This window comes from Equus przewalskii, chromosome 13 (assembly GCF_037783145.1).
Source record: "Equus przewalskii isolate Varuska chromosome 13, EquPr2, whole genome shotgun sequence".
In the NCBI taxonomy this organism is placed as follows: Eukaryota; Metazoa; Chordata; class Mammalia; order Perissodactyla; family Equidae; genus Equus; species Equus przewalskii.
In genome coordinates, this window is record NC_091843.1 from 4,608,763 (window position 1) to 4,635,761 (window position 26,999).

The 26,999-nt window shown below is 55.6% G+C and overlaps 1 protein-coding gene across 2 annotated transcripts in view; it reads right to left on the minus strand.

The window, feature by feature from the left end:
- Nucleotides 1-26,597, minus strand: part of CDHR2 (cadherin related family member 2) — a 35,817-nt gene extending 9,220 nt beyond the window's left edge. For both annotated transcript variants that reach the window (XM_070568988.1, XM_070568987.1), the window contains exons 1-18: nt 26,484-26,597; nt 16,387-16,453; nt 16,046-16,117; nt 11,413-11,552; nt 11,213-11,266; nt 9,982-10,071; nt 8,103-8,192; nt 7,349-7,474; nt 7,110-7,256; nt 6,952-7,027; nt 6,738-6,853; nt 6,402-6,620; nt 5,268-5,423; nt 5,024-5,185; nt 4,685-4,746; nt 4,181-4,421; nt 1,962-2,201; nt 14-83 (exon numbers count right to left, since the gene is read on the minus strand). In XM_070568988.1, coding sequence (XP_070425089.1) covers nt 14-83; nt 1,962-2,201; nt 4,181-4,421; nt 4,685-4,746; nt 5,024-5,185; nt 5,268-5,423; nt 6,402-6,620; nt 6,738-6,853; nt 6,952-7,027; nt 7,110-7,256; nt 7,349-7,474; nt 8,103-8,192; nt 9,982-10,071; nt 11,213-11,266; nt 11,413-11,552; nt 16,046-16,117; nt 16,387-16,438 — 2,113 coding nt within the window. In that variant the 5' untranslated portion in view covers nt 16,439-16,453; nt 26,484-26,597. The remainder of the gene's footprint in view (nt 1-13; nt 84-1,961; nt 2,202-4,180; nt 4,422-4,684; nt 4,747-5,023; nt 5,186-5,267; nt 5,424-6,401; nt 6,621-6,737; nt 6,854-6,951; nt 7,028-7,109; nt 7,257-7,348; nt 7,475-8,102; nt 8,193-9,981; nt 10,072-11,212; nt 11,267-11,412; nt 11,553-16,045; nt 16,118-16,386; nt 16,454-26,483) is intronic.
- Nucleotides 26,598-26,999: the final 402 nt, after the last annotated feature.

Here is a 26,999-nt window from a genome sequence, read left to right on the forward strand (position 1 = left end):
AGGGAGGACTCACCTGGGTCCCTCTCCTTCACCTGGAAGGTGTAGTTGGACTTGTCGAAGATGGGCAGGTTATCATTGATGTCCTGCAAGCAGAGGGAGTTCTGAGTCCAGGGACGGCAGGAGCCCCAGGGCTGAGCCTCCCCAGAGCCACTCTGAGAAGCCAATACTTCCCCTGGCCGCAGGCACAGACTGTCTGTCCGTATCTCCTCAGATATCACTGCCCACTTCACAGATGAGAAGACGGGCTTTGAGAGGACAGAACTAGCTCAGGTCACACCTCCGGGGCTCAGAGGCCTGTGGTGGGACCTCTGAAGTTAGCTAGATGCTTTCTGGGAGCCCCACCTCCTCCCTGTTTCTCAGACCGTAGTTCAGAGCTGTCTTAGAGCCTGCTTTCCGCAAGGACAGTTCCGAGTCCTGGTCTGTGTCCTTCTCTGGCCCAGCTTGGCTCCCCATCTCGCAGATTTATTATGTTGGAACCCATACCACTGTGTTTCCACAAGGCCCTACAGCCCAAGCTTTCCCTCGCCCCCTCTTTTCTCCTGTCCCTCTTGCCCTCAGCCGACCCCAGGACACTTGCTCTGTGTTCACGCCGAGCTGGGCTCAGGACGCCTCCCAGGGCTTAGACCTAGTCCTGCCCTCAGACGCTGCTGTTTCCTGTTCTCCGCCTTCCCTCTCCAGCCCTGGCCGCCCTGCACAGATGGAGTGCTGCCACCGTTGTCACCGCTTTGTCCCTGTCACTGGCATGTGCTGGCCACGCCCTGGGCTCTTCCAGCCCTTCCCCAGGGCGGCCACAGGCGTCTGCTTGTGCGTTCAGCTATTTCTAAATAACGATGGAACGGACATCTTTGAAAACAAAGCCCTCTCCCCGCTAACGAGGTATGTTTTCCGGTGGTGATTTCCCAGCAGTGGTGTTACTGCTCAACGCACGCAGCCAGCTGCCCTCTCAGGGTCATCCTGACTCAGAGGAGCGGCTACGAGCACAGCTCTGAATGGAACCTGGCTCCACCTTGGCCTCGCCTGTGACTTCGACCTCTCTTGGCCTCAGTGTCTTCATCTACAAAATGGGATCATAGTCCCCACTTGCAGGGCCCTGTGAGGACTGGCTCACGGGTATGAAAGGGCCATGCTCACTCAGTGAAGGCCATTCTGCTTTCTTCCTTCTTTGTGGCCGACTTCCACCCCAGGGACAGCTGACAAGTCATCATTTAGCTTCTGTTTCTCCCTTTTCCCTGAGGTCTCACTCTAATCCTTGTAGGAAAGCAGCACATCCTAACCCAGTGGGAAGCAGGCTGCTGTGCAGGGTGGCATAGGTTGTGCACTGCACAACCCCAGGGGGCACCATCTACATCACGGACATTGCAGAGGTGCATATTTGCCACAACACTTTTCTAGAGGAATGTGCCTCGTGGACTGGTGGTCTCCTTAGAACCGGACAGACTGGGTTCAAAACCCCATTCTGCAACCCTAGGCAGGCTACCAAACCTGTCTGTGCCTCAGTTTCTTGATCAATAAAGCAGGACTAACCATTCCTACCTTGCAGGGCCAGGTGTGCAGGAGACACTATAAATACTGACAGCGACCCCGCCTCTCTGCCCTTGAGTGGCGGTGGGGAGCTTGGACTGCATAAATGGTAACAGAAGCTGATGCTCACTGAGGGCCCTCCCCAGCTCAGACGCTCTGCAAAGCGCTTTCCATGCGTTAACTCACTTTATGTTATTTTCATCCCCGTTTTACAGATGAGGAACTAGAGGGTGCAGGGAGGCTGAGTAATTGCCTAGGGCCACACGGCCAGGGAGCCAGGATTCTAACCCAGGCGGCCTGCTCCAGAACATCTTACCCAGCCTACTGCAAAGGGCAGAAGTGTGACTCAACTTGTGGGGAGGGGAGAGCTGGCCATCTGCTCAGGGGCCCCTAACACAGGGCCGCCCTGGCCCCCTAACCCAGGCCGAGCCAGGCCTCACCTCCACAGTGATGGTGACGTTGACCTCAGTGCTGAGGACAGGCACGCCACAGTCCGCCACACGCACGGTCAGCACAATGCGGCCCCCCAGGGCGGGGTCAATGGCCTCTCGGTCCAGGGGCCCCAGGTTTCTGAGGATCCCACTGTCGGGGTCCACTGAGAAGTTGTGGCTGTAGGGGCTGGGCAGCAGGCTGAAGAGCAGACGACTGTTGTTGGTGTCTGGCTGGTCGTTGTCGTGAGCCTGTGCAGACGGGCAGGGTGGGCGCGTCAGCTGTCAGGTGCTCCCCAGGCCCTCCCCTGCAGCCTGGCCGCCCCTCTCCAGCTCCCATGAGGGCAGTAACTGGGCCTGAAGCCAATGGGACACTGGCCAATCTCCCAGCCTCAATCTCCCATCTAAGAGGGTCAGCTCAACAACTTGCAAGAGCTTCTGAGATCTTAAGCACTGAGGTCATTCATTCAGCCCACAAATGTCGACTGTGCACCTACCATGTGCCCGGCCCTGTTCCAGGCACTGGGACTAGAGCTGCGATGAAGAGGGTTGCCCTGTGGCTGTGATATTCTAGGGGCCAGGTGTATGGAGGCAGCATATCACAGACATTCAGAAGGTTAAAAAACGTAAGTGCGAAGTCCAACAAGATGTTGATTTTCCCACAATGACTACTTCAGCGTTCTACTTTTAAAATAGCTGATTCTTTACCCAACGTGTGTGTGTGTGTGCGTGTGTGCACACACATGTTCCTGTCCTGCCAAGGTCCTGAACACATGCTTGGTTTGCCTTTGGGGTGGTCCAGCATGGAGAACACAAGAACAACAGGTTCTTCCAGGTTCCACAGGGCCTTTGCACATGCTGTTCCCTTACCCAAAATGCCCTCTACCCTTCTCTACCTGACTCCAAGCCAGGCTGGTGTCTCCCTGGGCCTCCACACCCCTGTGCTGCCTTCAGCACAGCTCAAGTGACACCCTTGGGCAACTGTCTGGCGCCCTCTCCTTAACTGAGAGCCATCTTGAGGCAGAAATTATGGCGGATTCATCTTGGAGGGCCTGGGCCCAGCCAAGGGCCTGGTGCATAGCGCGTACTCAGCAGATGTGGCTTTGATCCAGAGCTGGGCTGCTCTGACTCGGACCCAATTCTTCCCGCTTCCTCCCTGCCCACCCCCACCTTCAGCTCTCTCCTCCCAGTTCTGTTGGGATCTGTTTATTAAATGTCTCCTTTGTAGACAGGCCTGACCTTGTCTGTTCACCCCTCTGCGCTCCGAACTCAGGCCACTGAATTCGCCAAGTGCTTCTTGGGGCTGACGTCGTAACCACGGTTACAGCAGCGGAAGTGAAACGTTCCTGCCCCAAGGAGCTCACAGAGCAGAGCGAGAAGCATCAAGGAGCAGGGGGCCGAGGCCCAGGTTACAGGGCAGAGAGGCCTGAGCTCCAGCCCCAGGGCTGCCATTTCCAGGCCCCACAACCACAGGAAAGTCACTTAACCTCTTTGAGCCTGTGTTCTCCTTCTGTGAAGTGGGGACCATTAGAGCATCTCTTCACAAGTCGGTCACGAGATGCGGGATGGGAACAGCCCCAGAAAGATGGGAGGGACTCTGCAGCACAAGACTGTCATTCTGATGACCTGGTTTATTACTTCTCACAAGACTCCCTTTCAGATTACTCAGAGGAGAAGCTTCTCTCCAGTGTTTCTCTGGAGCCAATAGTGGGTTTTTATCTCACAGATTGTGAACCTGGCCACTTATCTTTTATTTCCTTTTTTGCTTTGGCCATTAGGAGGCTCAGAATTGAATTTTCAGCCCACCCCTAGCACCTGTATGGCTCTGGGTTCTAACTCTACTTTCATGTCTTTTAACAATGCCACCCTTATTTTCTTTTTTCCCTTATTTCTTCCATATTTTTGTCTTACTTTTTAAGCCACCTCACATCCTTTTCAGAATGACACAGGGGCCTGAATTAAAAAGAGCAATATGTTTTTGAAAGCTTGCTCTGTGCTAGCCCTTGTCCTGAGCACGTTACATCCATTATCTCATTATTCCCCAGTGACCCTGGGAATAAATACTATGATTGTCCTCATTTGCCAAAGAGGAAATAGAGGCCCAGAGAAACTAAGTGAGATTCTCAGGGCCACACAGCAGAGCCCAGATTCCAATCCAGGGCCAGCACAACTACAAAGCCAAGCTCGGTCCCCTGCCCCATCCCACCCACCGGGTCCAGGCCAGCTCGCACCTGGATGGTCACGGAAACATTGCCCTCCTCCTGGACAAAGATGTTATAGGAGCCGCTGACCACCGGGCTGTTGTCGTTGATGTCCAGCAGGAAGATGTGCAGTGTGGTGGAGCCCGACAGGTTCCCGCCATCTGTGGCCTGCAGCGTGAGGTAGTACACGGCCTGCTTCTCCCGGTCCAGCAGATTGCTGTCGCTCACTGTCACTGTCCCTGAGTCTGGATCCACCTCAAAGACGTCTGCCCTGTGCAGGATGACTAGATTTAGCAAATAACAATACAGGATGTCCACTTAAATTTGAATTTCTGATAAACAACAAAAAATATTTTAATACATCCCATGGAATATTTGCAACCTACTTATACTAAAAATATCATTTCTTGTTTGTTCAGAATTTAAATGTAAAGGGGTGCCCTATATTTTCTCTGGCTACCCTGGCCCCGTGGCATGGCAGAGCAGTGGCCCTGGCCCTGCTCGCCCACCTGCACCCCCACCCTGAGGCCTTACCCGTTCCCCGAAAGCAGGCTGTAGGTGAGGCGGCCCCCTTCGCCCGTGTCTGGGTCAAAGGCCTGTGAGGCAGAGAGATGGATAATGGGACACCGTTTGGAAGCCAGCCATGCAATTGATGGGACAGGACTGTCCTGTTTCCTGACACAAAGGGGAGAACCCCCTGACACACTCAGATTCACACATAGACACCTACCGCCCCACACACACGTACACTCAACACATGCATGCACACTTGCTGGGACCTGATGACATCAGATGAAACAGACACTCGGGCAGGGTCACAGTCCCAGGTCTGCCCTTCTCGTGTCTCTCCCAGCCCGGCCCCTCATCACTCACATGGATGCTGTCAGTGACCACAAAGCCGTTTGCACTGTGCTCGAAGACACTGAGGTTGTACAAGCTGTGAGGGAATGTGGGCCTATGGTCATTAATGTCTCTGAGGTGGATGGTCACTGAGGCGACAGAGGAGTTTCCGCTGACCAAGTCAGTGGCCGTGACCTGAGGGCGGGGAAAGAGGCAGAAGCATGCGGACCAGAGCACCCTGCAGCCCGTGCGCCCCAGCACCTAGAGCGCCCCTCACCTGCACCAGCATCAGCGGCTGCCTCTCGTAGTCCACCAGCGACGGCACTCTCACCAGCACCTGCACGTCGGCGGAGCCCACAGCCCGCTGGGGGGAGACGCTGAAGGCTTCGGCATCGGGGCCCCCCAGGGACAGCAGGAAGGTGCCGTTGTTGCCCTGCAGAGGTGGGCTGTATGAGAGGGACCCCACTCCCGCAATGCACCCACCTGCATCCTTCCCCCATCCCTGACCACAGGCGCCGGCCCGCTGAGGTCCCATGAGAGGGGGCTCTCAAAAGACTGAGGCAAGAGGGCCCCAGGAGGGTGTGCTGGTCGCTGGTCCCAGCAAGTGTGGGCTCATCACAGCACTTCCCTTGGCAAAGTGGGCCCCAGGCCTGGGCCACAGGGACGGAGCCTGGACACCCCCACTCCCATAAAGCATCACTAGGAGCCTTCCTACCGCTCCCACCCTCCACCCTCCACACCAACACCAAAGCCCACCACAGCATCACCCATTGCCCACCCCCTCCTCCACCGCACCCTCCCCTCAGCACCAACCACCAACCACAACCCACCCACCTACCACCGTTCAACACCATCCTCCACTCCACATTCGGTATCAGCTCAGTATCACCGAACACTACCAAACACCGTCCACAGGACTCATCACCCAACACCACCCCTCACCCATCACGCAGCACTAATCTCCCCTTAAGAATACCCTCCAACTTAACACACACTCGGACCACTCTGTGCTCCACAGAGCACACGCCCCCAGTAGCCAGTGCTACCCAACACCCCTCCCCCTCACCATCCACCCATCACTGCCCTCTACTCGACACCACCGAAAATTACCTTCCACTCAACATTACCCACATCCAGCACCAGCCTCCAATCCACTCCACACTGCCATTCTGTTCACCGCCACCCTTCACCGCCCGGAGCACACAACCACCAACCAGTTCACCATCACCCAACACTTCCAAATATCACCCACCCACTCTGAGTTTCACCACCACTCGTGACCAACACCCACTGCTCACCTCCTCACCATGCACCACAGTACTGCGTTCTCCTGGTCACTCCCCACCTCCCGCCCCCAGCCATCTCCCACCATCCATCCCGCCCACGCCACCCCTTGTCTGCGTCCACCTGCCTTGTCTGGGTCAGAGACCACCATGGTGAGGTCGTCGATGGGGATGCGGGTGGAGGCGTGCTCATCCACGGAGCCAGTGAAGTTGTCTTGGGGGGTGCAGACTGCGAGGCTGCAGTTGTAAAACTCAGGTTTGTGGTCGTTGACATCTGTCACCCTCAGTGTGACCCATATGCTCACCTTGGCCTTCTGCCCATAGATGTTGGGGTGCACCTCGGTGGCCTGAGAGCAGAGCAAAGGCCGGAGGGCAGAGGTCAGAGAAGCAGCACCCAGAGAGCTGAGATCAAAGGTCAGAGGATAGAGTGCAGGGGTGCAAAGGGGGCGGTGGCCCTTCCTCACCGTGACCTGGAGCTGCACCTCCTCATCCTCCTCCAGCAGCTGCTCGCGGTCCAGGGAACCGCTGACTCTGATCACCCCGTCCGGCCCGATGTCAAACCAGCCTGGCCTTGTGGAGTCTGGCAGGAGGCAGCAGGAGCAGCTGCTTCCAGCGGCTCGGACAGAACCCCCACCCCTCCCCTGCCCCAGCCCATCCTGGGGACAGCCCCATTCTCACTGGAGATGCTGTAGGTCATGAGGTCATTGATGCCTTTGTCGCCATCCACAGCCTCCACCTGCAGCACTGAGGTTCCCTGCAAGGAGGCATGGTCAGGGGCCCAGCCCTTTCCCGGCTTCTGGTCTCCACCCAGGGCCGCCCTGTGTCCCCCAGCACACCTGGGGTGCGTCCTCGGCCACAGAGGCCGAGTAAAACTCCCTCACAAACTGGGGGTCCAGGTCGGGCTGGTCGACCACAGAGACGGACAGGAAGACAGGCAGGGAGCACTGGATGACGAAGCTGTTGTTGTACAGGCCGCCGGAGTCCTGCGGGGAGACAGCGCGGTGAGCCCGGCCGTGGCCCCGCCCGCGGCCCCGCCCGCGCCCCGCGCCCCCGCCCCCGACCGCGCCCCACTCACACAGGCCTTCAGCTCCAGCTGATAGAAGGCGCTCTTGTTGTTGTAGCTGAGGCTGCCGTTGAGAATGATGGAGCCGTTGGGCAGGATCTCAAAGAGGTGCTTGCTGTCCCCGGTGCTGGGGATGACCTGAGGCACAGCACAGTGAGGCTCGGCCCGACGGCCCTGCCCCGAGAGACCTGGGGGCGAATTCCAGCCCTGCCCTGGACCAGCCCTGCCACCCTCACCAGGTCACATAACCTCTCTGAGCCTCGGTTTCCACCTCTGGGAAGTGGGCTCGGATGTCGCCTTGGTGGGTTAAAAGGAGGGTCGAATGAGCTAAGGTATGTGTCAGGCATGTAGTGGGCACTCAGTAGACGGGGGCCACGGCCAGCAAGTTTGTCTTCATGAGGACTGGGGTCACACCCCTATTGTCTGTGTGACCTTGGACAAGACCCTGGGCTTCTCTGAGCCTCGATTTTCTCTTCTGTGAAGCCAGGAGTGCGTCAGCCACCAGGTGGTGTAACACGAACTCGGCAAGGACCCTGACAGTGCCCGGGACAAGAGGGTGGACAGAAGGGTCCAGTCCCTCCATAGGCAGCTGGGCCAAGTGAGGTCCGGAGGGGCCCGCGGAAGCCTTGGGGACCAGGGCTGGGCCCGGCAGAGCCGCCGTCCCGGCCCCGCCCTCGAGGTCCCTGCGGGTTGCGTGCGGGATGCTGCCCCCTGGTGGCGGTGAGGAGCGCGGGGCCCCGCGGCCCGCGGCCTCGCGCGCGCTCACCTGCTCTATGGAGTACACCACGGCGCCCGCCGACCCCGTGTCCTTGTCCACGGCCAGCACGGAGAACACCAAGGAGCCGACCGGCAGGGTCTGCAACGAGGGACTTGTCACCTTGAGCTCCAGTCCATTTCCATCTCCGCCCCGCCCGCGTCACGCCCCTCCCTGAGCTTCGGCTCCCCAGCCGTCGTACTGCGGGATAACGACGCGCCTTCCGGGGCCTGCTCCGAGCCCTTGCCTTCCCATCTGGGCTGGGCCTCGCGGGGCAGCCTGCTCCTCTCCCACGCAGCCTCCCCGCCCCTGAGCTGGCGGCTGATTTTCAGAGCCCCTCAGGACCCGGAGGAGCCGTCGTTCCAGACCCCAGGACGTGCCACTTCTCTGCTCAGACATCCCTGTGGGCTCTCTGTAGCTTACAGCAGTAGCTTCCAGACAGCACCCTGCAGAGCTGGAAGGTTCTATGGGGAGGCCTTTGCCCCCTGAGACCTGGCCCTGCCATTTCTGTCTACACCCTCACTGTTTCCGCGTGGTGCCAAAGAGATCTTTGAAAATCATGAATCGGACCACATCACTCTTGTGCTAAAAATCCTCCCATGGCTCCCCCATTCCACGAATACCGGCCAGACAGCCTCCACGGCCCTCTGCAGTCAGGTCGCTGCCCACCCCTCTGCCCTTCCCTCCCCTCCCTGCCCCCCCCCCCCCCATTCATACTGGCTTCCTGGCTATGCCGTGAATGCTCCAGGCTCATCTCCAACTCAGAGCCTTTACAACTGCTGTTCCCCTGCCTGGAACATCCTTTTCCTGGAGCATCCCAGCCTGGCTCCTTCCTGCCATATAGGTCTCGGCTTAGATGTCGTCACCTACTCAGAGAAGGCTGTCCTGACCGCTCAACCTGAAGCACCCCCCCCCCCCCGTCACTGTCTCTCACTTTGCCCTGTTTTTTGCTCTTCCTGGAGCTCAACACCATCTGAAATATCCTGTTTCTTTAATGTTTCATTGATTGTTGTCTGTGCGCTTCACTAGGACGTCAGCTACTGAGGGTCGCCACAGGTCTGGCTTGTTCACCATGTGTCCTCGGCACCGGCGCCCTGGCTCTGCGTAGGTGCTCCGTCAGAGCGGCTGTCTGGACCTCACCAGCCTCGTGTCTGGCCTGGGGGGCCCCACACCCAAGGGGCTTCGAAGCCACATGGTAATGAAGGTCCAGGAGTGGTGTTGTGTTTGCTGCTCAGGGGCCATGGGAACTTTCTCCCTCCCATACAGTTCCAGTGGGGCTGCCCTTACTTGCTAGAGGGGAAAGCCCATGATGCAGACCTAGCCAATCAGAGTGTTCCACACCCCTAGATTGATGGGTACATGACCCAAAATGGGCCAATGAAATTCAGCCCTGGAGTTTTGATTGGGACCACTGAGAGAGAATCTGTGTTGAAGTTGCAGAGCTGGTGGGATGTGAGCCTGGAGCTGTTGGGGGCAACTTTTGTCATCACAAGGGAGAAATGCCCCCTACCTCAGGATGGGGGCAATGAGAGAAACAGAAGTGAAAGGTGAAAGGAAATCTCTTCTTGATGACACGGCTTGGGTACCTAGATCCAGCCATGCCTGAAGTTAAACATATTTCTAGATTTTTCAGATGCATGAGAGAATCAATTCCTTTTTTTTAAATTTTGCTTTCTCAATTGAAAGAATTTCAATCCAGTCTGATTGGTTGATTGCAAAATGTTGCTGTAACTATTGTTCATGGGGTTACGTCCCCCTGAATTTGGTTCCTGCAGCTGCTCCTTCTAGGAGGTGCTTCTCCCCATCCTGGATCCCCTGCTGGCCTTCTCACTCAGAAGAGATTCTGGGATGCCCGCCTCATACACAGACGCCCTGTGAAGGCAGATGTTACCTCGTTGATGCTGGTGGAGAAGCCGGTATTCTGGAAAACGGGGGCATTGTCATTTCTGTCCTCCACGATCACGTACATTTCCTTCTGCACCTGCAGGCGAAAAAGCCCCAGTGAGCCCAGAAAATGTGGGCACTGGAGAAAACAGGGCAGAGCGTCCGACGGGGCAGCAAGTAGGCCGGGCTTCTTGGCGGAGGATTAGGCAACTTTTGGGGCAACTTTTTATTGGATTCAACTTCAAACACCAGAAGAGCTGCAAGGATAGTGCAAAGACCTCGCAATCCCCTTTGTCCAGGCTTCCCCATTGTTTGGTTTCTCTCTCTCTCCACATGTTTACTGAACCATTTGAGAGTAAGTTGCTGACATCATTAGGTCATTTTTTAAAAAATCTAACATGTGCCTGTCCCGGTATAAGAATGCTCATGTAGCTTGTTTGGCATAATGTAAAGCTGTGGGCAACCTAAGTGTGCACCAGAGGAGGCCAGCTGGAGCCCCACGGTGTGCCCCACGCCTGACCAGACAGCATGAGAAACAGGGGCTCAGGTACAGACCCAGAAAGAGCGCCAAAGCGACTCTTGAGTGACAAGGCAGCTTAAGATGATGTGTACAGTAGGATCCCATTTGAGTATCAGAAAATGCACAGAAAACTATGCTCTTTCTTTTGTGGATGCATATACGTGAATACTTAGCCAGGGGTATGAAAGAACACAGTGACAGTGGACACTTCAGCAGGGAGAAGGCTGGGAGGGGCTGCCCAAGGGGATGGGAGCTTCTTTTGCAATTTTTGACATGTTTATAATGAGGAGGTACTCATGAATATCCAAGTAATTAAAATGATTTCTTTTTTTTTTTTGCTGGGGAAGATGCACCCTGAGCTAACATCTGTTGCTAATCTTCCTTTTTTTCTTTTGCTTGAGGAAGATTAGCACTGAGCTAACATCTGCGCCAATCTTTCCCCACTGCATATGTGGGTTGCCCCCACAGCATGGTTGATGAGTGTTGTAGGTCCACACCCAGGATCTGAACTGGCAAACCCCGGGCCACCGAAGCAGAATATGCCAGACTTAACCACTACACCACCGCCCCGTATAATTTTGAGAAAAATAAACATTAAATTCATTTTTTGTTAACTGGGCCTCTCTGCTTATTTGAGGCAGGGGACACAGTCGGGAGTGACCCCCAGCCCCCTGCTCTCCGATCCCTGGACCACCCTCCCCTCCCCACTTTGACTCACTGGGTTGTTGTGACCGTCGCTCACAGAGATCGTGATGAGTAACAAGAATTGCGTCTGCAGTGGGCAGAGAGAACGGGCATGTGGTGAACCCCCGCTCCGAGTGGGAGAACGGGCAGGGCGTCACCACCAGGACACTGGCTCCAGAGCCCTCCCCGTCTCCCCTTCCCTCTCACAGCGCCACCCAGGCTGCTGCCCTTTACCTCGTAGTCCAGAGGGCTGGCCAGCTTCACTTCCCCAGTGGCACTGGTGACAGTGAAGAAATAGGCATTGGGGCCACTAATCCCGTAGGTCAGAGGGTCCTGATCCAGGTCCTCAGCCATCAACCAGAAGGCCTCAGCACCTGCAGACGGGACAGGGAATGCCCAGGGTCCATGCCACCTCTTCCAGCATGGCCTGGCTGAGCTGCCCACAAGGCAGGGCTAGGGGGTCTGACTTCTCTGTGCAGGAAATCTGGGCCCTCCCCAGCCCCCAGGGCTCCAGCTCCTGTGGTCGTGGGCATCAGATCTGGTTGTTGTCACTCAGTACCCACACAGAGGCCTTTTGATAACAGCATGCTGATTTCCCTTGGGGGACCACCCCAGCTGTACCGGACGCAGGAGGGCGGGCTGTGACTGAGGCATCTCCCCCTACCCTGGCCAGCCCCTGGACCTGCCCTCCTGGAATTCACTGAGAGAAGACCAAAGATGGTTGACGTTAATGTGCCCACTGCAGCAGCTGGGTACATCCCAGGGTGGGGGCCGCTGAAGACCCTCTGGAGGTGCCTGTGCCTCTTCTCAGCCTTCCCTTCCCCCTGAGAGCTTGTCCAGGGCTGCCAGACACTCTCTCTGCTCAAGAGAGCCAAAGCAGCTTCTGCTGCTGGCCTCCCAGAAGCCCTGGCTCCCGCTGCACGCCCCGGGCAGAGCAGGGCCAAGGACGTGTTGGGCTCTTGAAAATCCCAAGGTCATCGACTCTCCAGCGTGAAAGGAACTTTTTACAGACTCATCAAACCCACGCCTGCTCCCCCAGCCTCACCTCCTTTACCACATCCAGCCTCTGCTCGGCCACCTCCACCGCCGGAACTTACTCCCCCTCAAGTCCCCCTTCCGTTGCTGGACAGCTGTTCATCAAAACCTGCTTCTCAGAACTCCCACCCATGGGTCCCCGAGGGCCTCGTCTGTCCTGCCCAGGAGGTGCAGTGCCCAGGGCCCACAAGAATGTTTAACTTCTTTTAAAATCAGAAGAGCCAAGACATGGAAACAACCTAAATGTCCCTCATCAGATTAATGGATAAAGAAGATGTACACCACACACACACACACACACACACACAGAGGAATATTATTCAGCCATAAAAAAGAAGGAAATCCTGCCATTTGCAACAACATGGATGGAGCTTCAGGGTATTATGTTAAGTGAAATAAGCCAGAGAGAGACAAGTACTGTTTGGTCTCACTTATATGTGGAATCAAAAAAAAACTGAGCTCATGGGTAGAGAGAACAGATTGGTGGGCACAGAGGTGGGGGTGGGGGCTGGGGAAATGGGAGAAGGGGTCAAAGGTACAAGCTTCCAGTCATAAGGTAAACAGGTCCTGGGGATGTGGGGTCCAGCATGGAGACCATCGTTAGTACTGTGCTGCATATTGGAAAGTCGCTAAGAGAGTAGATCTTAGAAGTTTCATCACGAGAGAAAAAAATACGTAACTATGTATGCTCAGGGAATGTTAACTAGACCTATTGTGGCGATCATTTTGCAATATATAAATATCGAGTTATTATGCTGTACACCTGAAACCAATATAACGTTACATGTCGATTATACCTCAATTAAAAAAATGGTAAAAAAATCAGAAGGAAAAAATTATGATCCAGCCTGCATGGTATTTGTCTTTCTGCCAATGCAGTCATAAAATACACTTTTAACATATTTTTCTGGAGGAAGGGGCCCACGAAGGCTGAAGTGCCACAAAAGTCACATGCGGTCATGGGGCCCGGTGCCCAGTCTGAGGGTCTCAGGGAACCAGCCGGCCCCCCCGTGCCCATGACCCCCCTTCAGGGATGGGCTCAGCAGCAGGCCTGGAATCTGCTCTTTGATTAAACAGTGCCAGCTCCTCCCACAATTCCTTGGAAAGCTTGGTCACAGTCCCTCTCCACTGAGGTCCCCTCCTCTGGAAAGACCACTGGGCCAGGGTCCTGCTAAAAAGACATGGGTGCCTGCATTCTGTCCTTGGTTGCAAGACACTGTCAATTTAATGGCTGCTTGGGGCGGTGGGGGGGTCCCTCTGTGTTAAGTGACTCTCTCAATTGTAAGACACACCCCAATTCAGAAATGCCAGAATGCAGACAGATGTGGCCCTCGCAGCTAAGGAAATACGGGAGGCGAGTGGGTGTGTGGGTCCTCCTCTGTATGAGTTTGTCTGGGACTAGATCAAGGAGGAAACGCTTTTTCAAAAGTTTGTCTGAAAACAACGTGGATGGACCTCGAGGGTATTATGTTAAGCGAAATAAGCCAGTCAGAGAAAGACGAACTCTATATGACTCCACTCATAGGCGGAAGTTAACATATTGACAAGGAGATCTGATCGGTGGTTACCAGGGAAAAGGGGGGTTGGGGGAGGGCACAAAGGGGGAAGTGGGGTACCCACAACATGACTAACAAAAATGTACAACTGAAATCTCACAAGGCTGTAATCTATCATAACATTAATAAAAAAAAAAAAGTTTGTCTGAAAAAAATTAAATGTAACAAACCAATAAGAGCTACAAAAATAAAGGACACATTTTAGGTCTCTGTATATTAAGAATTGTATGTTTGTCACTAAACTCAAATTTGATATTTAAAATACCATAAAAATAAACATTTTTTAAAGTCTGCCTGACAAAACTAAACTATTATACAGTGTTAGCGTCAGGAAAACGGGTCTCGAGCCGGCGAGAAAGGACGGGGCGTGAGCGGCAGGGGCGAGAGAGGGGCTACTCCCAGGCGGTTACATGCGATAATTCAGTGTTCTTTTCTGTAAGTATCTTATACTTCAAAATAAAAAGTCTAAATAACATATTTTTAAAAATCTGACTGAAAATGCTTTCACATCTCAAGAGAACTGTAGAATTCACCTCAGGAAGGGGGAAATTGCTCGTTGGTTCCAGAAGACCCGCAGAGGGGCCCTGTGGTTATGAGAAGCCCCTCCCGCATGTGGTCTGGCCGAGACCAGACCTGACACTAAAGGTTACCTGGTAGAATGGAGATCCTGAGGGCATCTGGGTTACACATGTCTGTGACATTCGTTAGGAGGTGCGTGTGTGTTTATCTGTGACCAAACAGCTAGGAAACTGTAGGTGTAAAATATCATTAACATGTATGTGCTACTTCTCTGTTCTACAAAGAACGTTCATAGATGGCAATTTACCCTCAGCTCAGCCCTGCAGGCAAGATTGTGCCAACTCAGAGTGTAGTGAGACTGCCACCTGCTCTAAACCTTTGTTAATATAACCCTTAACAAGCAGCCACATCCAAATGGACGTGGCCTCCGTGGTGGCAAAGCCCGTGGCTCCTCCTTTCCTCGTGCACCCAGACCCAGGCTCCTGAATCCCAGGGCAGACTTTGGGTGTCACCTTCTTGGATGCAGTCTCTTGCTTCATCTGGTAGCTTTAGGTATGTGGGATCCCAATTCTGATGCTGCAGCAAAGACTGTCAGCTGTCCCCCATGTTCACGTCCCCCTTTCTCTCGGACTACATAACCCCGGATCTTGAGCTAGGCACATGGCCGAACAGAATAGGGACCTCATTTCATAGGTGCCCTCGTTGCAAGGTGTGGCACGTGGCTCCGTTCTGGCCAGTGCGATGTGAGCAGAAGTAGCAGGTGTGGAATCTGGAGCCTGTCCTTATGACAAAGGGAGGAGCTGTCCCCCCTCTCCCTCCCTCCCTCTCCCGCTGCTCCAGGAACAAGCTGTGGAGAAACCATATTGGACCCACGGATGAGGGCCCCGCCCTAGTGAAGCCACGGCCTGGAGATAGAAGGAGGGTGCCTGACCCCAGAAGAATAGAGAACAGCCTGATGGAACAGACTCCCACAGCCCCGGCCTTGCTGCTCTGGACGGCTCTGTGAGATCACGACAAAATGTGACCTCATTCACACCTGTTATTTGGGGTCTCTATTAGGCATGGCTGACCCCATACCCCAGTGAATACAGGCATCTATTGTTTCTGCTTCCCCAACCCATATCCTGCCTGCTGGGAATTTGATCTCCAGTCCCTGTGGCTTCACCCTGAACAGTGTTCCCAAATGTGTCCATTCCCGTGCCCGGCCAGTCTCACCACACCCGCGTCAGGGACTCAGGGCCCTTCTTTCAGTAGACTCATTATCTCATGTAAACACATTTTTCTTAAAAGCCAACTTTAGATGGTTGCTGTCGATGGAAAACTCATCTCCCTTGCCACAGACAGAAAGTAACTCTACAAATGGAGGACTACAAGCCAAGGGAAGGTGTCAACTTCCAGTGGGACGCGCAAAAGGCTCCCAGCCGGAGCCTGCTCGCTCTGTTCGGAAAAAAGAGCAGGAGTAGAGGGAGATTAGCAGGGCAGAAGGTGAAGAGAAGTAATGGAACCAAATGGATACTTCCTCCTCAGGGAAATCGGAAAGACTAAAGAGACGGGAGACAGGAGATGCTGTGTGAGGGCCCTTGACCCAAAGGCTGAAAAGCAGAAAAGAAACTTCTGGAACAAACTCCCTTCAGGTCACCTTTGCCCCACAACGAGCCATGGAGCTGCAGGGGCGGGGAGCAAGCCCACGTGGGAGCCCCTGGGAGCCTCTCGTGGGTACGGGCCTAGCAGGGTCTGGGCACAGGGACAGTACGCACCCACTGGCAGGTCCTCAGGTAGACTCACTGTCGTCATGTTGCTCAGGAACATCGGGGCCACGTTGGCTGCCACTGTAGGGACACAGAGCGCTGGAACATCTGGACAGCCGTGCAAAGCCTGCCCCCTACCTGCCCCAGAGGCGTCCACCCCAGTCCCACAGGCCCACTTGCAGCCCAGCTCTCCTGCCTGGACCTGATTCCTCCCTGGGACCCCTGGGCAGCCAAGCCAGGGCGGGGCCAGGGAGCTGGGTGTTTGCTGACGAGGAAGAACTGCTCCTTTCTGGAGGATCCTACCGAGGGTTCCCAAGTTAGTGTTGCTCTGGGGAAAGGGAGGCACCCACCAGTCACCACGAGGGCAGGAAGCAGGAGGCAGGACAGCCACGGCCTCGCCATCACGTCTGGAGGGACCTGGGGGAAGAGGCGTCAGGGAAGGGCTCGGCACCCTCTTCTCCTTTGGCAGACCCCCATCTGTCTAAGTCTGACCCAGGCCCACCCCCAGCACCACTCAGGGCTCTCCCCCAGGCCCCTATCAAACTGCCGCTTTCCAGATGTTCCAGAGTCAGGGGAGTCAGGAGGAATGGGGGGCGGGTGGGGTAGCTGGGCCTGGTCCAGAACCCCAGCCTGACCGACCCTGAGCCCGACCCCAGAGCTCAGCACCCACTGTGTAGCTGCGCTGAGCCGAGCACATCACACGCGTCATCTTGTTGTTCCCACAACTGTGAGGCGGCTGCCGAGAAACCGAGGCTGAGAGCGTAAGGTGCTTGCCTGAGGCTGCACAGAGAATCAAAGGAAGACCTGCTCCAAACACAGGTCTTCTGGACTCCAGAATTCATCCCCTCAACGGCTCCCCTCCCATCCCTGTTTAAAGTGCCCCAGCTAATAGCATCCTTCACAATCAGGGGCCTGGAGAGGGACTGTGACCTGTCCAGTCCCATCGAGAGACTGTGGGTGGGCAGGGTTCTTTGTCCCACTTGCTGACACATTTCATAGCTGCCTTTGCAGCCTTTCTCAAAGTCTGCTCCGTGGAACCTTGCCTTGCCAGATGCCCCACAGCAGAAGGGTTCCCTGAGCAAGTCAGTTTGGGAAGGGCTCTGTGCTGCTCTTGTTGATTGAGAGATGGGCAGGGACCCTTGGAAAACTCTACCTGGATCAGTCATCTTGATCATCCTATGTTGCAAGCTGTCCTTTATCCAGGAAAAGGGGAAAATGAGGACTTTGATTCACTGTCACTGAGAGATACCTGAAACCCCAAGGCTTTTCATCCCAAAAGACAACTGATATGTGACACCAAAGAAAGGAGGCAAGCAGGAGTCCTGCAAATGTCTCGCTTCTTGCTCTCTGTCAAGGAAGTGTTCTGCACACTTACTCCTCTGCGATCATTCGGTAAGAAGGGCCTCTTTACTGCATCCTCTGCTGTACCTTTTGGACTTTGTGCTGAGTGAACATATTAACTTTCCCAGAGAGACATTAAATTCAAGGTTCAAAGGAAACAAAGGAACACAGTGGCTGCCCAGCACCCTCCTGGCTCCTGCTCCGGCAGCTCCCCCTCCATGCCCCTTCCCTCCCGCCCCAGCGTCCGAGGCTGGCGGCTGTTTCCCAGAGAAGCCTGGCCCCAGAGCCGCAGGGAACCAAGAGGCAAGGAGCCCAACCCACTGCAGACTCTCTAAGACGGGGCCTGGGGGCAGAGAAGGAAGGAGGAGAGAGCCTGGCTGCCAGGGCCTTGGCCATGAAGGCTGGAAACCAGACCTCCTCTCTCCAGCACCACCTGCCCCTCCTCCCAAGTCCCCCTCAGAGATGCACCCACTTCCCCAGGTCACCCCTGACTCCCCATCTCCACAATGCCCACGGCCAGTCCACGTCGCCTTCTATATTTCTCTCTGGTTTGCCAGCATCTCTCCATCCCACAGCAGTCACCCTCTCTCCCCTGGCTCAGCCCTCCTCGAGGTCTCCTCCCCTTCAGTCTCTCTAACTCAGCCTGCGCAGCCAAAATAATCCTTCCTCACCCATCTAATGTCCTCCCTCTCCTGCCCAAAACCCTTTAATGGCTCCCCGTTGCCAGAGTCCGAACTCCATAAAAGGGCTTCCACAGACCTTTCGTGCCCTGACCTCTGCCACCCTCCCCAGCTTCATCTCTAACCACATCCTGCTTCACTCTCCTCACGCTTTGCACGCCCACAGGCTCACTCTGCTTTCCCTCACTGCTGGGCCTTTGCACATGCAGTTCCCTCTTTCTGGAATGCCTTGCTGCCTGGTAAGCAGCTCCAGCGTCACCTTCTGTCCAGCCACCCTCTCAGTACTGCTGCAGGAAGAAGTGGCTCCTTTACCGTCCATCCATAGTAACCACACAGGACCTTGCTCAGATTCCAGTGTAACCTCTGTAGCTCACTCATGAGCTCTTTGCAGATCGGCCTTTCCCACCAGACCAGGAGACATGTGAGGGCCAGGTCCAGATCTGCTTCATCTCTGACCCTTGCACCAAGCCCAGGGCTGAGCCCAGTGCAGGCTCATTTCTGAAATGAATGGATGAATGAATAAGCCAGGGAATCACGGTAACCCCAGTGGGCTGATGTGGAACACCTGTGAGATGGGGCAGAGCCTCATGGCTCAGTATGTGGGCCAGAGAGCTTGGCTGCTGATCCAGGATAATATTGGGCAAGTAACTTAACCTCTTTGGGCCTCAGTTTTCCCATCTGTAAAATGGGAATAATAATAGCACCTACACCACAGGGTTTGTGTGAAGCTTAAGCAGCGCCTGGCTCACAGTCACTGAGTAATAAATGTTGGCAATTATGATGGAGGAAAGAATGTCTGTCTCCTGCCCCTTTCATGCTTGGAGTCCCCACACCTCACTCCTCTCTTCTCCCAGACTCTGTCCTGGCCAGGCTGGGTCATCTCACAGGCCCCCTCTTGGTCAGTGTCCGCTGGCTCCAGTCTGACCCCCACCTCCTGCACTTGGCCTGTCTCCACCTGCCCGGAAGTTCCGGCACCAGCCTTCCTCTTTTAACCCAGAGTGGTCCTTGCCCCAGTTTCCCCAGACCTGCTGGGAAACACAGGGCGATCAGGAGGGTTGATAATTTTCAATATCCGCTGACATCTCCTGAACACTACCATGTGCTGAGTACCCTGATTCGCTCAGTCATTCCTGCATGAATGTGTCCTGGGTGCCCATGGTCCACCGTGGGCAAGACCTTGTTCCCAGCACTGGGGATACGATGAGCAAGAGAGTCTAGGTGCTGCTCCACTGGGCTCCCGGCTTCATGAAGAAGACAGACCCTTTGTACGGTGTAGCTGCTTACTGCAGAGCGCTAGGAAGGAAGGGAATGGGGGCGTCATGGGAGGATAAAGAGGAACGCGACTCTAGGCGGTGTGGCAGATAAAGAAGGCTGCATGCTTTTTGACAGTCCGCACCAGCAAGAGATGAGGACTGCTCCCTCGAATCTGGTGCATTCATCATGTTTTTATTTCCTGTACTTTATGATGCTTTGACACCTCGGGGCCCTGCTGGCTGGGGCGACTGCCCCTCCCAGGGCTGGATAACTCTTAGAGACGGCAAACGACTGGCCTGCAAACATTCCTCTCATATGCAGACCAACCAGTCCGTGCCCGTACCCCCAGCACCTCCTTCATCTGACTCTCACACGCCCAGCCAACATTCCTGTGCCCTACATCACCCCAGAGCCAGGCACTGGACATCTGAGGACGACCCCTACAGCCTGCCAAGATTAGTCACACTATCCAATACTAAAGCTTGCTCAGCTGCTCAACCTGCAGCTTCTCTCCCACAGAAAAGGCAATAAAGGTGGTGGGTCCTGCATTCCCTCGCTCCTTCTGCTTCCTGACCAAACCTGGTGCTTCCTCATTGGTCCCGCATGGTGAGGTGTGCCCCTTCCCGTAGGGACTGTGAATAATAAAAATCTCCTTTCAATGGCCTTAGTCTCTCCGCTGTCATCACTCAGTCATCTCCATTACATGTTTTACAATTAAGATGTTTTACAATTAAGACATCTGGGCAGGCCCTGTGACTGAGCAATGGAAGGCGGCACCAGAAATGCTGGGCTAGCTCCCAGCCCCAGCCCTCAAGACACCCGCAGTTTCCCCTCACTCTCAGAACTTAGCAGCCATGCTATGAGGAAGCCCAAGCAGCCCCTAGAAGAGGTTTGTGCAGAGGAGCTGAGGCCCTGGCCCACAGCCCAGCTGAGCTCCCGCCCATGTGAGTAAGCCATGTGAGGGAGCCATTCCAAAATGACCCTCCGCCTCCAGACAAGCTGTTCCTGCTGAGCCCTGCCCAAATGTGGGCTGCTGAGCCCACTGAAGGATGACTGTGCTCTTTGCCTGAGTCTTGGGGCAGTCTGTTATGCAGCAGTGGACAAGGGGACAGAGAGGTGGAGTCTCTAGGGGGACGTGTTAGCAGAGGCCTGAGGGATGAGAAGAGGGCCTGTGTGAGGGGTGGAGGAGGGAGCTTCCTGGTAAACAAGGACGACTCACCATTTATCTCCACTTCCTCCTCCCTCTTGAAACCCCACTAAAATGACGGTAAAGATCTTAGAAGTTGGAAAGAAATGATACGAGATGATCAACTCAGCAAGATAATGATGCTTAAAACCAGAGAAGGGATAGGGGTAGGGAGCACGCACAGGAAACCAGCTCCAAACCCCAGCAAGGCTGAAGGATTGAAGGTTCTAGAACCTTCTGAAAGTAGAGGGTGGGGTGGCCTGAAAGCAGGAAAACCCGGTTGAAAGTTTGCATGAGAAGCAATTAGACTCCCAGATGCCTCTTCCCTCCCCCTGCCCCACCCCACCCCCACCCTGGAGCACCTGGAGGCGACTTCCTGGAGAGGTTGAGTCAGAGATCTGGACTCAGGGACGCTTGATGGACACAGCAAAACGGAGGGCTAAGTGAAAGATGGCACATTCAACCCTCTCCGCCCTCAGTCTCAAGAGCCCTGGCGATGATGTGACATCTCCCCCAACAATCAGAAATGAAAAATGGAGGAAACTGGCTTGCCCAAGGAAAATCCCCACAGATTCCGAAATGTGGGGGCCTCCAGTGGACCACTTTATGGCGTGACCTCTAGGAGATGAGCCCTCCCCACACACACACACAACCCAGGGCCCCCTGTCAGCTGTTTAGAGCCTCGTTCTTCTTTATGAACAGCCAGCCAGGGGTCATCAGACATTGATGGGAAAACAGAGATGGCAGCATGCTGGACCTGCTACAGAAAATTGCCAAATTGGGAGGAATTTTGCAAGCTGATTGATGTTATGTTAGTAGTTTGAAATCAGTTAGGATGGGGCCAGCCCTGGTGGCCTAGTGATTAAGTTTGGTGTGCTCCACTTCAGTGGCCCGGTTCAGTTCCCAGGCGCAGGCCTATACCACTCGTTTGTTGCTGGCCATACTGTGGCAAGAGCTCACGTAAAAAAGGAAAAAAAGAGGAAGATTGGCAATGGATGTTAGCCCAGAGCAAATCTTCCTCAGCAAAAAAAAAAGAAAAAAGAAAAAAGAAATCAGCTAGGGTGGAAGTATTTACACCACAGAAATGGGCAAACACGACAGATTGTGGAAAACTATGCACGATGACAGACAGAGAAACCCAAAGCAATCAAACAAAAGGGTGGTAAAAAAGCAGCTCAGAGGCTGTTTTTTGCTATAAACCTTGTAGTATCATTTGATAATTTTGCATTAAATATCCGTATGACTTTGATAGCGTGAGGAGTGACAGGGACTAATTTACTTTTCTGAACGACCTTCCCTGGGGCTCTCTTGTGCACAGAGGGAAGGCTGCCGCCTTCGCCCTCACCCAGGGCTCCAGCGGGAGAGGAAAACCCCAGGTCAGCTGTGGACCCAACACTTTCAAAACATTTGACCTAGTAACCCAACTAACCTAAAATAAGGAAACGTTTTGTAGAAAATTGTTCATCATAAGTGGTTATTTATAATCATGAAAAATGGAAGTAAACGTAACATGGGGCCCGAGGGGACAGTGAAGAAAGGTGCGAGCCAAGCCCTCAGCAGAACGTTGGCAGCCGTTAGACATCATGGCGACCAACAGCAACAGCTGCCATGTGAGAAACCCCTACCGCGTGCCTGACACCGAGCTGGGCACTGTCCAACACCAGCAAGAACCCTTCGTGGTAGCAGCCACTGCACCCACCTTACAGATGGGGAACGTACGGGTCAGAGAGGCAAGAGCCTTGCTGTGTTTAAGGAGCTGAGAAGCCGTGGAGTCTCGCTGGGCAACTCACTGCCCTTCTCTGAGTGTGTTTCATCATCTGTCAGACGGGAGCGTTAACTCTGACAAGTGATGAGGGTGGGGGCAGTGAATGAGAACAGAACGTGCCAGCTCAGCACCTGGCACACTGTAGGTGCTCAGCAAATACAAATCCCTTCCTTCAGCATCTTGTAGGGTCATCTGCGCCTCCTGATTGCTACTCCTGGTGCGGTTACCATGGAAACTGCTGCTGGCTCTCCCCTGTGCCCAGCATCACACCCATGCTCTGAGTTGAATATAGAGGTCAGAGCAAGGTGGGGCTGTGTGTGGATGAAGCCAGGGACTGTATTTCTGGTCACTGCCTGCAGTGTGACTCCAGCCAGGGCCCCTTGGGAAGCAGCTATGAAAACTGCTGGCTTGCAAAGGTCCCCAGGGATGATAGCTGGGGACAGCCCACATGCTGGACAGCAGGGCTACGCTCGGCGAGGTTGGGAAATGCAGCTGGACCTGGCTGCTTGAGAGGAATTAATCTCTCCAGTCCTCAGAATCAGGGGGGCTGAGCCGCAGCCCTCAGTGAAATGGAGGTTATGCTGTGGAGATGCGACGCTGAGGGAGGTGCTGGTGTGATGGAGTTGGGGTCAAGTGCAGTGACAGAGGCAGCCCTGGAGCTGATCGTGAAGGCGGGGTTCGGGACAGGGTCAGCGGTTCAGTTGGGGGTAGGGATGACCATGGGAGTGGTGATGAGGTGCGGGTGGACACACTGATAACGTTTGTGATGACGAGGGTGGGGACGCAGGTAGAGCTGCTGGTGGTGATGGTTGTGGGCAGAGATGGTGATGGCGGCGGGCTGACAGCGGAGATGCAGATGGAGCTGGGCAGTGGTGGTGGTGACGGCAGACTGCTGGCGTCCACCACGTGAGCAAAATCCAGGGCCCTTCCATACTGGCTGGACGCGGCTAGTCTGGGTGACCCCTCGGGGTGTGGCCTTAGACAGACCCCCATGACCTCTTTCTTCTCTCACTTCTCCTCCTTTGGAGGTGAGTCAGAGCCATAGGATAGTTAGTCATGAAGTGTGTAGCCACAGGGAGGCAAGGTGTGCTCCTCGCTGTGACAAAGTTCGCCTCAGCGCAGCTGCGCAGACAGGAGACTCCTGCCCTCCATCCAGTCCTGAGGGGAAGGGAGCTGCCAAGGGTGGCGGCGTGCTGGGGCTGGCACTTTGCACCCATTACCACTTAGTCCGCAGCACACTGTGGTCCCGGAGAGGAAGAGACGTGACCCAGTCAGTAACGGGGTCAGAACCCAGAGCCGGAAGTCTGGTTTTCTCTTCCCCTCAGGCCGCACAGAGCCCCAGGCTTGAGGGGGGTGGACAGCGACCTTACCCAGGAGCTTTATTCCGTAGGCTCCCACCACCTCCGGCCCCATCCTACACCCAGCGACACTCATCGCTCACTGAAGTTTCTTCCAACTTCTGCCCTCCATTCTCCAGAGGCCAGGAAGCCCGCTGACCTGTCCTCAGAGCAGCACGATGGCCCTTTACATTTGTGTGTGGCACACAAGGTCCTTCCCCTGCGTCTGGACCTCACCACCTCTCTGGAAGGAAGAGATGGGTCGGCAGCCCCCTTTATGCCCAGCTCCCGCCCAGCACCCTGAGCCAGTCAGGGCAGAGCTGGGCCCACCCCTCAGACTCCCTGTCCAGTGCTATCCCCTGCTGGGTCCTGCCTCCCCTCCCTCCGGCACCGCCTCAGGCCTGGGTTTCATGCAATCTTCCCACCTCCTTGAACAGAGACGTTTACAAACACACGCTCATTCGATCATGATGAGATCAAAGTCCCACAGTCCAGAGTGTTATCCTCTGGACTCACTCACCTGAGGAAAATGTGCAGAGCCTGACTACGTGATGAACCTGCCCCACCAGTGAGCCTTCCCACCTGAGCGGCACAGCCACTCCCAAGCTCGAACCCCAGGCCCCCTGGCCTGGCAGGTTAGGTCCTCGGAGGGGCTGGGTCTCTCTCCCCACACAAGCTGGCCTTCGTCCCCTCCTGTGATCCAAGAGCATTGAATGCTGCTGTTCTTGATACATGCCCTGTGTTGGCCTTCCTCCAGGCATTTGCATATGCTGTCCCCTCTGCCCAGAATGCCTTCCCTTGCCTTCTGAGTGTGTGCAAAATCTCTCCATCCTCTAAGGTCAGGTCAGGCGTGGAGCCATGTCCAGGCATTGGTGGCCTCTAAGCTGGTACCTCAGCAGGGGCAGGGGACAGGGCGGGTGCAAATGAACAAGACGAGAGTGGAGTTGCCCGTGGGCTGGGCCTCCAGGCCAGTCCATCCCCAGGCCTCCGCTGTGCCAGGCGGCCCTGGCCAAGGCCTGGGAGTGAAGGAGGCACAGTCTCTTTCCAGCCCCCAGTCACTGCACAGCTGGACCCAGGGCTCTTCCTGCCCCCTCTGCCTCTCAGTTTGCCTTCTCAAAGGTAGGACTATCGACATTCTAGGGATTACAACCTCCTTTCCCCCAAACTCCCTCTACCTCTGCCCACCGCTGTTCTCTCCCTACTCTTAAAAAGTGCTTGGTGAAGGGTCAAAAAGGACACAGAGGCAAATCAGGGTGGCTTCTGGACCCCCAGCCCATGAAACACGCAGGCCCCTGGGAGTCCCCTCTGACTTGGAGGAGACTCACCCACCTGAGCCCTGAAGCCTGGCTCCTCAGCCTCAGCAGGAGGAGGCATCAGCCACAGCTCTGAACAGCCCACAGCTCCAAGACTTTCTAGGACTTGGAGCCACTGGGAATGGAGACTTCAGGCCTGCCCACAGCCTCCAGGACAGCCAGAGAGGGACGTGGCCCTCCTCATCCACAGGCCCCCAGTGGGTGGGTCAGCCACCACCACCGCTTCCAGCTCACCACACGCTTTCACTTCCGCTTTCTTGTTTATTACTCACAGCTGTTCCCCAGCTGTAGGAACTACCATTCCGCGGTTCAGGTGAGGAAACTGAAGTTCAGAGCAGCTCAGAGGGGGATGCCCAAGAGTGAGGCACAGAGTGTTGGACCAGACTGGCTCCAGATCCAGGAGTCCCGGGGCAAGCCTTGTTCTGGGCTCCACTTGACTCCCTGGGAGCTGGACCGGCACCCATAGGGCAGACACAAGCCCAACCAGAGTGCGCTAATGCAAGGATGTGACCCCGAGGGCATGGGCTCCCTGCACGGAGGCTCTCTAGTGCCCATCCCTTGGGCTGCTTTGGCAGCAGACAGATATGGAGTCAAATGGCCCCAGTTCAGATTCCAGCCTTTCAGTTACTCACTGTGCCACCCCAAGCAAGCCCTTACCCTCTCTGGGCCTCAGTTTCCCTGGTGAGAAATGGAGTGAGGATAAGAACCATAAAGTCCACACATGGGTCACATCCTGTTTCCATCAGTGGGATCCCAATGCTCCCTGAGCCCCCCGCCTTGTGCCTGATGCCCCAACCCAGCAGTTCCGCCACAGGGAAGAGACCCAGGCCTGGCCCCACCTCTCAGCTGAGTCTCCACCTGGAATGCCAAGGCGAGGGGATGTGTCAAGGCCTGGGAATGGGCCAGAGCTGGGGGCCAGGCTGCGGTCAGTCCCAGCAGACCCCTTCCTAGTGCTGGCAGACAGCACTGGAATCCATCACTGACCACAGGCCCAGCTCTGCTTCAGGGGTTCTTCAGCTTCTTCCCTGCACCGTTACCATCCCCATTCCGCAGACGAGGAAACTGAGGCCCAGAGGACTTACAGAGCCCACCCAGAGTCAGGGTGGAGCCGAGGTCTGAACCCAAGCAGGTGGGCCGCAGCCAAGTTCTTTCTCCTCAAGGTCTGGGGCCCCCTGGCTCAGCCACCCCATCTTCACACCCTCAAGCCTTCTGTGAAAGGGGCCAGGCACGTTGACTCATTTCCTTGGGGGACCTGCCTCCCTTCCATCCTGTGAAGAATCTTCAGAAGGTCCAAATTACCCCCAGGACTTGGAAAGGAGGGGAGCCATCAGAACCCTGGGTATGGGCATTATTAGCCTGGCATCACAGAAGAAACTGAGGCCTTGCAGCCCTGCTGGGACTCAGCTCCAGGTCCACCCAACCCAGCGCCGGTCCTCGCTCCCTCTGCCCAGCGCAACCACCAGCTTCGTGGGACCCCCAAAGCTTGCCCTGGCCCCAACGACCCCACTGGGTGCCTAACCATGGCAGGAGGCCCCTGCACCTCTGCCGCAGCTGAGCTGTGTGGTCCCTACCTGTGCCCCACAGGGGCAGTGGAGGCGGCGGATGGGTCCCGGCGCCGGCCGAGGTGGGCACCATCTGGGGCCTGCAGCAGCGCACACTGGCAGACTTTGGCACCATCTCCGCCTACTCTGAGCAATCATTAACCCTGCCAGAGACCGCACCTCCCGGGATGGGGATGGTTCCTCAGCAGGTGCTGACCACAGCTGGGGAGGGGACAGAAGGGCAGGACCGAGGTGATGGGCCCAAGTGCTCCCAGGACTGGAGGCCCAGGCCACAGGAGAAAGGGCCTGAGAAAGCCTGAGCCCAGAGGACCTGGGGACCAGGCCCAGCCCGGGGCAGGCTGGAGGCGTGGAGGGGGTGACAGTCCACAGGCCCCTCCCTACCATGAGTCCTCCGTGACAGGGGACCTGTGGAGAAGGCGAGGGGGTTAGATCAGGGGAAGGAGCTAGTAAAATGTCATCACAATCAAACACGAGGTTTTCCCCAGGGAGTAAGGGCGTCCTTGAGCTTGGATGCACACTCTCCCA